At 49.8% G+C, this 13,865-nt stretch overlaps 1 protein-coding gene across 1 annotated transcript in view; it reads right to left on the bottom strand.

Moving 5' to 3' along the window:
• Positions 1-13,865, bottom strand: part of acadl (acyl-CoA dehydrogenase long chain) — a 166,567-nt gene that overhangs the window by 93,642 nt on the left and 59,060 nt on the right. Inside the window, exon 4 of the mRNA XM_038786478.1 lies at positions 6,984-7,148. Coding sequence (XP_038642406.1) covers positions 6,984-7,148 — 165 coding nt within the window. The remainder of the gene's footprint in view (positions 1-6,983; positions 7,149-13,865) is intronic.

Below are 13,865 nucleotides of genomic sequence, written 5' to 3'. Positions count from 1 at the left end.
GGAACAGGAAGGGGGAAATCACAATTTTGGGCATCATTTATTACATGCCAGCTAGAGATAGAAGAGCAGATAGGTAGAGAGATTTTGGATAGGTGCAAAAGTAACAGGGTTGTTGCAGTAGGGGATTTTAACTTTCCCTATATTGACTGGGACACACTTAGTGCTAGGGGTTTGGATAGGACAGAATTTGTAAGGTGTACCCAGCAAGGCTTCTTGATGCAATATATAGATAGTCCAACTGGAGAAGGGGCAGTACTGGACCTGGTATTGGGGATTGAGCCTGGACAGGTGGTTGAGGTTTCAGTAGGGGAACATTTTTGGAGTAGTGACCACAATTCCATATGTTTTGGGCTACTTTTGGACAGGGGTGAGGGTAACCCTCGCGTTCATGTGCTGAACTGAGGAAAGGCACATTAAGATAACATTAGACAGGAATTGTAGAATTTGGATTGGGTGCGGCTGTTGGAGGGTAAATCAACATTGGACATGTGGGAGTCTTTCAAGCAAGAGTTGATTAGGATTCAGGCAAGTCACGTTCCTGAGAGAACTAAGGATAAGTATGGGAAGTTTAGGGAGCCTTGGATAACGAGGGATATTGTGAACCTCATCAAAAAGAAAAAGGAGACTTTTGTATGGTCTAGAACAGGGGTGGGCAAACTTTTCCGTGCAAGGGCCACATTCAGAAATTCACAATTTTAAAGGGCCGCATAGTATATTAAGTAAAATAATTAATATTTTAAATAGCCAAAATAAAAGGTCTTTAAAGAAAAAAAAGCACATTTATTTGAAAAACAAAGTAACTCAGTAAGTAACAGAACAATGTCAATGAGAATGATGCATCTGACTGCAGTCATTTACCAGTTTGTTGAAATCAGGTGTCAAGTTGCTTGTGCTGATCCTTAACACTGACAGAAGCACAGCCTAGCCGAGTCAACGATAAAAACGCGCGTAGTGGGGTGGATGAGTGGGGCTGCCTTATTGGTCGGTTTAGTTGGGTGTGCGACCAATAGGAGTCCAGGTTACAAACAATAATAAGGCTTATTGTTTGTAACCTGGACTCCTATTGGTCGCACACCCAACTAAACCGACCAATGAGACAGCCCCACTCATCCACCCCACTACGCGCGTTTTAATGCGGCCCGCCAATGAGGTGCCCGGAATCATAACCGGCATTTTTGCAAGCCGCCGGGGAAAAGCCGCTGAAGTAAATGCGCTTATTGAATAAGCGCATTTACTTCAGCGGCTTTTCCCCAGCGGCTTTTCAAAAATCCCGGTTATGATTCCGGGCACCTCATTGGCGGGCCGCATAAAAACCTTTGTCGGGCCACATGCGGCCCGCGGGCCTTAGTTTGCCCACCCCTGGTCTAGAAGGACAGGGACAGGGGAAACCCTTGAGAAGTACAAAGGAGGTAGGAATGTACTTAAGCTAAGGGTGGCATGGTGACGCAGTGGTTAGCACTGCTGCCTACAGCACTGCGGACCCGGTTTCGATCCCGGCCCCGGGTCACTGTCTGTGTGGAGTTTGCACATTCTCCCCAAAACAAATGGACTCATTAGCGACAGACAGCGTGGTTTTGTGAAGTGGTGGTTGTGCCTCACTAACCCTTGATCGAGTTTTTTGAGATGACGACAAAAGGTGATTGATGAGGGGAGGACAGTGGATATTATTTACATGGACTTCAATAAGGCCTTTGACAAGGTGCCTCATGGCAGACTGATACAAAAGGTGAAGTCTTTTCAGAGATGAGGTGATAAGATGGATACAGAACTGGCTCGGTCACAGAAGGCAAAGGGTAGCAGTAGAAGGGTGTTTTTCTGAATGGAAGGTTGCGACTGGTGGTGTTCCACAGGGATCTGTGCTGGGGCCTCTATTGTTTGTAGTATACATAAATGATTTGGAGGGAAACATACTTGGTCTGATTAGTAGGTTCGTGGATGACACCAAGGTTGGTGCTGTGGCACATAGTATTGAGGATTGTCAGAGGATACAGCAGGACATAGGTTGGAGACTTGGGCAGAGAAATGGCAAATGGAATTTAATCTAGACAAGCGCGAGGTAATGCATTTTGGTACATCGAACATAAGGGGGGAAATATACCATAAATGGCAAAACTCTTAGGAATATAGAAAGTCAGGAAGATCTGAGCGTGCAGGTCCACAGATCTATTAAAGTGGCAACACAAGTGGACAAGGTAGTCAAGAAAGCATATGGAATGCTTGACTTAATTGTATGGGGCATCAAGTATAAAAAAAACTGGCAAGTCATGCTACAGTTGTATAGAACGCACTTGGAATATTGCGCACAATTTTGGTCACCACAATTCCAGAAGGATATGGAGGCTTTGAAGATGGTGCAGAGGAGGTTTACCTGGATGTTGCCTAGTCTGGAGGATGTTAGCTATGCGGAAAGGCTGAATAGACTCGGACTGTTTTCATTAGAATGACAGAGGTTGAGGGGTGACCTCATAGAGGTCTAGAAGATTCTTTGGGGCATGGATAGAGTGGATGGGCAGGCACTCTTTCCCAGGGTGGAGGGATCAGTCACTAGGGGGCATTGGTTTAAGGTCCGTGGGGAAATGTTTAGAGGAGATGTGCGAGGTAGGTTTTTTAAAACCGGGTGTGGCGAGTGCCTGGAATGAATCATCAGGGAGGTTGTGGAAGCAGATACATTAATGGCATTCAAAAGGCATCTTGACAATTACATGGACAGGATGGGTATAGAGGGATATGGCACAAGGAACTGCTGAGTGTTTTGGCCAACGATGGTATCATGACCGGTACAGGCTTGGAGGGCCGAAGGGCCTGTTCCTGTGCTGTATTGTTCTTTGTTGTTTGATTGAAATCACCCATGATTATTGGCAATACTTTATCACAAGGCACCCAATATATCTTCTTGAATGCTTTGTACTCCATTGTGTCTACAGGGGACTGTAGACAACTCCCAGAGTGACTTATTTCCCTTACTAATCCTCATCTCCACCCAAATCAATTCTATATACTGATCTGCTGAATCAAGATCGTCACTAGAATTATGCGCAATATCCCAATTGGGCGCATAAATATTAACTAAAATGATAGGCACCCCCACCAAGACCTTGCTCACCATCACGTACCGTCCTCCCAAATCCCGCACCTCGTTAGCCGCCACAAATACAGACTTCTTACTGAACAAAATAAATAAATAAATAAATAAATAAAATCGCAACCACTCTCGACTTAGAATCCAGAGCGGAATGTCTGCCTCCCCCTATCCCTTCCTTAACCTTGTCTGGTCCTTCACCCTCAGGTGCGACTCCTGCAGGAAAACCACAGCTGCCATTAATCTATTCAAATGGACAAATACCAGGGATCATTTAACCAGGCCATTCAGCCCCCACACGTTCCACCACTATTAAGGTCCGCCATCCCAAGCTAACAAGAAGCTCCTACTACCTCTGGGTGCGTCTCTCATTTGTGCCCAGCCAAAATGGCCGTGGCCTCAATCTGTCCCTCCATTACGTACACCCTGCCACAAAGCCACCTGCGTCACCGTCTCCCTCCCAGATCCCCCCTTCCCCTTCTCGAGCCTACCAACAAACCCCCCTCCTCATAACTGCTAACTGCTCCCCCCCACCGCACCCCCATTCTCTGGCGACCCGGTGGCAGCACCCTCCCCACATTACTTCCATTTACTAGCATCCCTGCCAGCATGACAGCTCCAACCTGGAGGTCTACACAAAGGACCCTACACACCTCACCAAAACTACCCTTCCCCCAACTCTTCCTCCCCAACCTTTGGACAGTCCCTGGGGAGCGGAGCCCCTTCCCTCCCAGGCTCCAGTTGGAGAAGAAAATACCCAGGACTCAGAAACATCCCCGGTCAACCATACCAAAAGAAAACTTGTGCAGCAATGACATTTTCAAACATTTACATTGCAAAAGTATCAAAACCATTAGTACCCCCCCCCCAAAAAAAAATCATGCTTCCTGACACAGTCATTCGCCTCCTCTGATGTTGTGAAATAATGTCCTTTTACCTTAATCGTCACCCACAGGTTGGCCGGGTACAGCATCCCAAACCAGATATTGTTCCGAAAGAGCACCAGCTCCGCTTGGCCAAGTTGGACCCAATGTCCTGGTAGATCCGTTACCCATTCCCATCCTGTCGCCTTTCGCATCTCAGAATTCCCTCTTTCTCTCAGAACTTGTGCATCCGAACGATTACCAACCACGGCTTTTCTCCCTCAGCCTCAGCGACCAGTGGGCCCAATCCACTTCCAGCAGCTTCAGTGACCAGCTTCGCGAACATCCTCGTGACATTATCTGTGGCACTCGTTCCCTCAACCCCCTCCGGCAGCACGGGTAGAAAGGGCCAAAACCTAAGCCTCCAAATGGGAGCCACATTATACATGACCGATCAGCTCATGGCCAGCACCGGAAGTCCCTAGATTTTGTTTGTTCATAATCTTCTCTGAATGGTCTAATTTTTCAAACCACACATCAACCGATATCTAATTGTGTCGTCTAACAGGTTGCAAATTCACAAATCTCTGCTGCAAGTCACTTGAGGGTTGCAACAAACTGCACAATATTTTCCCCTTCTAACTGATTCCTTCTCCACAATAACCAACGGCGTTGCTGCATAACGGTCTTCTAATATATTAACCAGTCTTGATACATCCTATCCTCGGGTTTGTTGGTTGAGCCAAGCTTCTTATCAAATTGAGAGTTTTGCTTCCAATTGTAATACAGGGACCTTAATATCTTCTGAAATCTTATTGACAAGATATAATAATGGAATCTTTGAGAATGATTTCCAGTTCTCTGAGTCTTCATCAAATGAGCCCATTGCACCAACGTTTCCCACTATTTTGAACCATATATTGGAATGGTCTCCCAACTTTCCTTAATGGTTTAGTTAAATAAAGTTGAATTGCCAATGTCTAACCACTTTAACTCTCATCACAAGCTGTGAGAATCTTTTGTTCTCTGCCCCGCTCTACCTTAGTGTCTTCCTGTGCTGCACGTGGTTAGCTCTGCAGCCTGAACTCCTCGGAGTGCAGTTCAAAATCAGTACAGGCCCTTCCTTTGACCTTTTGCCTCAAAAACCTTAGCAGTTTCAATGCCAGGTGCAATTTCTGACATTCTGTTAATCTGGTTCATCGACTGATCTGTTGAAGCAATCAACTACTGTACATCGATGTTCAAACTTGGCATTTTCTCTTCCTTCTGAAAAAGATTTTTTTTCTGATCCGTTCCTCATCACCAAATTTCTTTTTGTAAACTGTTGTATCTTTGGACTAACAGTACAAAAGAAATAGACTGCTGATGTACATGGCTTCAATGTAAAATCAACAGAGGTTTATTAAATAGGTCTTCACTGTACAAGGGTTGGTACCAGACTAATGACAAAAGGCCGCAAAGTAGCCAATGATGTCACACGTCACGTGAGTCCCTTCTTTAGGAGACATTGCTCACAACTAAAATAACCCATATGTATAACATATTTATAGGTTCTCCACAGCACCTGTTTCCCCTCCAACTCCCAGCAATGTAGACCGCAAGGCAATCCTGGTCTTTATTTATAGGTGCTCCTCAGCTCCTGGTTGTCTCTGACACCTCCACTCGAACTCCCAGCAGGTTAGGCCGCACGGCAATCCCCGGTCTTTATTTATAAGTGTGCCTTCGCTTTGGACTGTCTCCGCTCCAACTCGCAGCAACAAAGGCCGTACTGCAAACTCTGGTCTTTATTTATATGTGCTCTTCAGCTTCTGTCTTCCACAGCTCCCCGCCAACTCGCACCAAGGTTGCTGGAAGGTTGTGATTGATAAAACAACAGAAAATGGTTGATCCTATGACATTGCTTCCGGGTTCGCAAATGGCAGAGCGGAGAGGGGGAATTATTGACCACCGGGAAGGGGCAGGGGAAATGAGATAGCGTTCCAAATCCTAATTAATAAACAAGGACACTGCTGTAAAATCCATTTGTGAATGCTGAGTGAAGACAAGATCATTCCCTGTGACATCCTCGAGGCTTACACATTAACAGTAATTTGGAAAGGCAGCAGAGGGTTGCTCATCGACAATGAGCGATGAACCACCAAGATGTCACAGGATCTGACAGTTAAAAATTAGAAAATAAAAACTTCTCATGACCCACTGTAGGTTCGGCTGCAGCTTCCAATTACATACGTAACCATTATGCATGGCATCAAAAGATTCATTCAAACTAAGCAGCCGCGTGAAGTCAAAAGGCTAGCCTCACAGCAGGGAGTAAATACAAATAGAAAGGACGCAAATAAACGCATAATTCAACCTCCAATATTTGTATTCTAAATTCATGTTTGTGATAGAAGAGCATGCTCCACTTGAACTTGAAAGAAGAGTACAACAGCGAAGCTTCAATCTAAGTTGCAGCCACGCCACTAAACAAATTAAATCCTATGGATTGAAGAGTGCTGCAATGTGCAAGATTGCTCAAACATAAGGGTGTCTCCTCTGATTTCCTGCAAATTCCTAAAATTGGACATTCCACCATGGGAAACACAAAAGGAAGTTTCCCCAGGACACAGGCCTTTTCAATTTGTGATTGAACTGAGATTCCCTAGCTGCCGAAAAGTTTAAGGAACTTTATCTGCCTGTAGTTTCAACTTGAAAACTTCAACATTTGTCAGTGTTGAAAGCAAAGCCATGCGGACCTACAAACTTCTAAACTTAAAGAGTTTGTGTTATTCTGAGCCAAGGTTTGGTTCTCTGAACTCCATTCAGTGGTTTTTGTGGTAAAATGTGTCAACTAATCAAAATGGGCCATTTGGACCTGGAGGTGGAGAATTGCTAGCAATTGGGAACATTACCCCAATAAAAGTCAGCTCACCAAGGGTAAAGGGGGAAAACCTGTAGGGAAGGTTTATATCTAGTTTACTTAAGTAGAGCAATAATTTTGATCTAGAGACAGACTCTAATATATTTCAAAAGGATTGATAACTTTATTCAATCTCCCTTACCTGCCAGCACCGGGTTCAGTCATTGCAATAGCACCAATGCACTTTCCAGAAACCATTCGAGGAATGTAACGTTCAATCTGGTCTTTGGAACCATAATGAGTAATGTACGGCATGACAATGTCTGAATGCAAACTGAAACCGGGTCCAGTACAGTTCACATACATCCTGGAAATAAGAATAGTATGTTGAAAATGCTTAGGAAGATAGAGTTTACAAATAAACAAATGTAATTTGAACAAATTTTCAAATAAAATGATGCAACAGATGTGCATTTTAAAATAATCTGCTGGTTTATTTGGTCAGCCTTTGTTTTACTTTGATGCAAGTCTGGGAAAAGCATCCATTCCTCTCGTTCCCGGACACATAATCCGTTCTCGCTCGTTCCCAGACACACCGTCTGTTCGTTCTCATTCCCAGGAACACAGTCTGTTCACTCTCGTTCCCAGACGCACCGTCTGTTCGCTCTCGTTCCCAGGCACACCGTCTGTTCGCTCTCATTCCCAGACACACCGTCCAGTTTCCCTCGTTCACAGACACGCCGCCTGTTCTCCCTCGTCCCCGGGCACACCGCCAGTTCTCCCTCATTTCCAGACACACCGCCTGTTCTCCCTCATCCCCGGACACACCGCCTGTTCTCCCTCGTCCCCGGACACACCGCCTGTTCTCCCTCGTCCCCGGACACACCGCCTGTTCTCCCTCGTCCCCGGACACACTGCCTGTTCTCCCTCGTCCCCAGACACACTGTCTGTTCACTCTCGTTCCCAGACGCACCATCTGTTCGCTCTCGTTCCCAAGCGCACCGTCTGTTCGCTCTCGTTCCCAAGCGCACCGTCTGTTCGCTCTCGTTCCCAAGCGCACCCGTCTGTTCGCTCTCGTTCCCAGGCACACCCGTCTGTTCGCTCTCGTTCCCAGGCACACCCGTCTGTTTGCTCTCGTTCCCAGGCACACCGTCTGTTTGCTCTCGTTCCCAGGCACACCGTCTGTTCGCTCTCGTTCCCAGGCACACCCGTCTGTTTGCTCTCGTTCCCAGGCACACCCGTCTGTTGGCTCTCGTTCCCAGGCACACCCGTCTGTTCGCTCTCGTTCCCAGGCACACCGTCTGTTCGCTCTCGTTCCCAGGCACACCTGTCTGTTCACTCTCGTTCCCAGGCACACCATCTGTTCACTCTCATTCCCAGACACACTGTCCACTTTTCCTCGTTCCCCGACACACCGTCTGTTCTCCCTCGTCCCCGGACACACCGCCTGTTCTCCCTCGACCCCAGACACACCGCCTGTTCTCCCTCGACTACAGACACGCCGCCTGTTCTCTCCCGTCCCCAGTCACACACCGCCTGTTCTCTCCCGTCCCCAGACACACACCACCTGTTCTCCCTCGTTCCCAGATTACCGCCTGTTCTCCCTCGTCCCCATATACACCGCCTGTTCTCTCCCGTCCCCAGACACACACCGCCTGTTCTCCCTCGTTCCCAGACACACCGCCTGTTCTCCCTCTTCCCCGGACACACCGCTTGTTCTCCCTTGTCCCCGGACACCTCCTGTTCTCCCTCGTCCCCAGACACACCGCCTGTTCTCCCTTGTTCCCAGAAACACCGCCTGTTCTCTCTCATTCCCAGACACACACCGCCTGTTCTCCCTCAACCCCAGACACACCACATGTTCCCTCTTGTCCCCAGACACACCGCCTGTTCTCCCTCGACCCCAGACACACCGCCTGTTCTCTCTCATTCCCAGACACACACCGCCTGTTCTCCCTCAACCCCAGACACACCACATGTTCCCTCTTGTCCCCAGACACACCGCCTGTTCTCCCTCGACCCCAGACACACCGCCTGTTCTCTCTCATTCCCAGACACACACCGCCTGTTCTCCCTCAACCCCAGACACACCGTCTGTTTGCTCTCGTTCCCAGATTACCGCCTGTTCTCCCTCGTCCCCATACACACCGCCTGTTCTCTCCCGTCCCCAGACACACACCGCCTGTTCTCCCTCGTCCCCGGACACACCGCTTGTTCTCCCTTGTCCCCGGACACACCGCCTGTTCTCCCTCGTTCCCAGAAACACCGCCTGTTCTCTCTCATTCCCAGACACACACCGCCTGTTCTCCCTCAACCCCAGACACACCACATGTTCCCTCTTGTCCCCACACACACCGCCTGTTCTCCCTCGTTCCCAGATTACCGCCTGTTCTCCCTCGTCCCCAGACACACCGCCTGTTCTCCCTCGACCCCAGACACACCGCCTGTTCTCTCTCATTCCCAGACACACACCGCCTGTTCTCCCTCAACCCCAGACACACTGTCTGTTCACTCTCGTTCCCAGACGCACCATCTGTTCGCTCTCGTTCCCAAGCACACCGTCTGTTTGCTCTCGTTCCCAGGCACACCCTCTGCTCACTCTCGTTCCCAGGCACTACCGTCAGTTCGCTCTCGTTCCCACGCACACCCTCTGTTCACTCTCGTTCCCAGACGCACCATCTGTTCGATCTCGTTCCCAAGCGCACCGTCTGTTTGCTCTCGTTCCCAAGCACACCGTCCGTTCGCTCTCGTTCCTAAACACACACCGCCTGTTCTCCCTCGTTCCCAGATTACCGCCTGTTCTCCCTTGTCCCCAGACATACCGCCCGTTCTCCCTCTTCCCCGGACACACCGCCTGTTCTCCCTTGACCCCAGACACACCGCCTGTTCTCCCTTGACCCCAGACACACCGCCTGTTCTCCCTCTTCCCCGGACACACCGCCTGTTCTCCCATGACCCCCGACACACCGCCTGTTCTCCCTCGACCCCAGACACACCGCCTGTTCTCGCTCGACCCCAGACACACCGCCTGTTCTCTCTCGACCCCAGACACACCGCCTGTTCTCTCTCGACCCCAGACACACCGCCTGTTCTCCCTTTACCCCAGACACACCGCATGTTCTCCCTCGTCCCCAGATTACCGCCTGTTCTCCCTCGTCCCCAGACACACCGCCTATTCTCCCTCGTCCCCGGACACGCCGCCTGTTCTCCCTCGACCCCGGACACACCGCCTGTTCTCCCTCGACCCCGGACACACCGTCTGTTCACTCTCGTTCCCAGACGCACCATCTGCTCGCTCTCGTTCCCAGACGCACCATCTGCTCGCTCTCGTTCCCAGGCACACCGTCTGTTCGCTCTCGTTCCCAGGCACACCGTCTGTTCGCTCTCGTTCCCAGGCACACTGCCTGTTCACTTTCGTTCCCAGGCACACCCTCTGTTCACTCTCATTCCCAGACACACCGTCCACTTTCCCTCGTTCCCGGACACACCACCTGTTCTCCCTTAACGCCAGACACACCGCCTGCTCTCCCTCATCCCCAGACACACCGTCTGTTCTCCCTCGTCCCCAGGTTACCGCCTGTTCTCCCTCATCCCCAGACACACCGCCTGTTCTCCCTCGCCCCCAGACACACCGCCTGTTCTACCTCGCCCCCAGATTACCGCCTGTTCTCCCTCGTTTCCAGATTACCGCCTGTTCTCCCTCGTTCCCAGACGCACCGCCTGTTCTCCCTCGTTCCCAGATTACCGCCTGTTCTCCCTCGTTCCCAGACACACCGTCTGTTCGCTCTCGTTTCCAAGCACACCGTCTGTTCGCTCTCGTTCCCAGGCAAACCCGTCTGTTCACTCTCGTTCCCAGACGCACCATCTGTTCGCTCTCGTTCCCAGGCACACCCTCTGTTCACTCTCATTCCCAGACACACCGTCCACTTTCCCTCGTTCCCGGACACACCACCTGTTCTCCCTCGTCCCCAGACACACCGCCTGTTCTCCATCGTCCCCAGACACACCGTCTGTTCTCCATCGTCCCCAGACACCGCCTGTTTTCCCTCATTCCCAGACACACCGCCTGTTCTCCCTCGACCCCAGACACTCCGCCTGTTCTCCAACCTTCCCAGACGCATTGCCCGTTCTCCCTCGTCCCTGGACACACCGCCTGTTCTCCCTCGTCCCCAGACACCGCCTGTTTTCCCTCGTCCCCAGACACACCGCCTGTTCTCCCTCGTTCCCAGACACACCGCCTGTTCCCCAACCTTCCCAGACTCATTGCCCGTTCTCCCTCGTCGCCAGGTGCACCGCCTGTTCTCCCTGGTCCCCGGACACACCGCCTGTTCTCCAACCTTCCCAGACGCATTGCCCGTTCTCCCTCGATCCCAGGCACACCACCCTCTCCCCCTTGTTTCCATGTGTACCGCCAATTCTCCCTTGTTCCCAGATGCACCATCCGTTCTCCCTCGTTCCCAGATGCCCCATCTGTTCGCTCCATCCTTGGTGCACCATCCGTTCTCTCTCCTTCCCATACGTGCTCATTCACAGACGCACCATTGAATCTCTCTCACTCCCAGATGCATCAGCCGCGCTCTCTCATTCCCAGACACACCGTCCGCTCTCTCATTGCCAGACACACCGTTCGCTCTCTCATTGCCAGACACACCGTCCGCTTTCTCATTGCCAGACACATGTCCGCTCTCTCATTCCCAGACACACCATATGTTCCCTCATTCCCAGACGCACCATCCGTTTTCTCATTGCCTGACCATCTGTTCTCTCATTCCTGTTCTCTCATTGTCAGGCACATCTGCTGGTCTCTCTCGTTGGCAGACATACCATCTGTCCTCTCATTCCCTGACCATCCCTTCCCTCATTCCTAGACACACTAGACGGTCGCTCTTGTTGCCCAGCACACCAACTGGTCTCCCTTGTTGTCAGGCACATCTGCAGGTATCTCCCGTTGTCAGGCACACCAGCCAGTCTCTCCCATTGTCAGGCACACCAGCCAGTCTCTCCCATTGTCAGGCACACCAGCCAGTATCTCCCGTTGTCAGGCACACCAGCCAGTCTCCACCGTTGTCAGGCACATCAGCCAGTCTCTCCCATTGTCAGGCACACCAGCCAGTCTCTCCCTCGTCAGACGCACCAACCGGTCTCTCTCTGGTTGTCAGGCACACCAGCCGTTCTCTCTCATTGTCAGGCACACCAGCCGTTCTCTCTCGTTGTCAGGCACACCAGCCGTTCTCTCTCGTTGTCAGGCACACCAGCCGTTCTCTCTCATTGTCAGGGACACCAGCCGTTCTCTCTCATTGTCAGGGACACCAGCCGTTCTCTCTCATTGTCAGGCACACCAGCCGTTCTCTCTCATTGTCAGGCACACCAGCCGGTGTCTCTCATTGTCAGGCACACCAGCTGGTGTCTCTTATTGTCAGGCACACCAGCCGTTCTCTCTCATTGTCAGGCACACCAGCTGGTGTCTCTCATTGTCAGGCACACCAGCTGGTGTCTCTCATTGTCAGGCACACCAGCTGGTGTCTCTCATTGTCAGGCGCACCAGCCGGTCTCTCTGGTTCTCAGTTACAACCACAGACACGTACAAAACAAAATCTGTTGAATTCTTATAGCAGCCACACAAGTGTTAAAAAGCACACTACAAAAGTTAAAATTCACAACATTTTAAATCAGATTATTCACAATGTTCATTCCGAGTGCATGGTTTGACTGAATATTGCCAAGCTCGGAAGGTTAATAAGTCAAATGTGCTGTGCAGCCAGATGTTGTTGCTTCAAAGTTAGGATACAGTACTAGACAGAAACATAGATCAAAAATACGAACAATGGTGGACAAATAGCTCTCTGTTGTATCCAAACTATCCAACACAATCGCGATACTTTGTGCATCACAGGATATACACTCCCTGCCTGATGCAAAGCCACATGAGGACTTTGAAGAGTTTATCAATTATATAGAGAAGAATAATAAATACTGGCCCATGTGACCTGGCAACTCTTGACTTGGAAGCAGTGGCACCAACAGAAAGGAAGAAAGAATCCATGTGGTCAGAAAAAAGGAGAGGTGCAGATACAAAAGGGAGCTAGAAGTAGAGGAGCTGGATGGTGAAGATGATCAGTGTACAGGCACAAACAAAAAGCAGACAGACAGAAGAACACAGAGAACCCCTGTGAGAAGAAGCCAATCATTCTCAACAAGAGGTCAGTTTTACGTTTGGCAGAAAAGGAGACAGGAGTTTTGGAGATACTGGCTGAAAAGGTTCAAAGCCTGGAGGGCTGTGTGAATAGCTCAGAAACACTAAAAAGCTGTGTGCTTTCCCAGAACTGGCCAAACCAGGAACCGGAGTGTTGTTGGTTGGTCGACTGAAAACTACACCAACTGGTCTGGAAAACTACACCATCAGGTTTATCAAAGCCCGAAGGAGTGGGGATTTGTAGCAATCATACCCATGAAACCTGAAAGTGAAAGTTGTCGTCAGATACAACTCCTGACCTACCATGTGAATAGATATCAGCAAATTGTCGAGCTGTGTCGCTAAGCAGTGCCACATTTGGGCTGGGGCTGAAGATATGGTGGAGGAGGGGGCCGGGCGAGAGGGAGGTATGTGTGATCCAAATACTTGCGGTTAAGTAAGACTTTTCTTTATTATATCAACTATTTAAAGCTAAATTGACCTTGTTGGTAATTTCTCCATTTGGGGGTCATTCAGTAAATTGATTAGGGAGATTGGAAGTGTGGTGTACTGTGACGCAGATACCGGCTGGTGGAATGGTGGGTAAATGACAGATGAAATGTCAAAATGACAGTGATGACAAAAAACAGGCAGCTGTGCTAAATCTACATAAAACATGAACTTCACCTGAGCTGGAGTATTGTTAGTTCTGGACACCATACTTTAGGAGGGATGGTCCTGTGGTTCAGTGCTAGGATCCACTACTTCTCGGATAGAAACTCTGGGTTCAAGTCGCATTTCAGGACTTGATCGCTGGCCAGAGAAGGTATGTTCATAACGTGGCCTAACAGGTTGATTATCAGCCTATAAACCCTCCCAATACGCTTGACAGCAGGCGGTATTGTAAGAAAT

This window comes from Scyliorhinus canicula, chromosome 2 (assembly GCF_902713615.1).
Source record: "Scyliorhinus canicula chromosome 2, sScyCan1.1, whole genome shotgun sequence".
In the NCBI taxonomy this organism is placed as follows: Eukaryota; Metazoa; Chordata; class Chondrichthyes; order Carcharhiniformes; family Scyliorhinidae; genus Scyliorhinus; species Scyliorhinus canicula.
The sequence above is the reverse complement of the archived record's forward strand: the minus strand, read 5'-3'. Positions and strand labels throughout refer to the sequence as shown.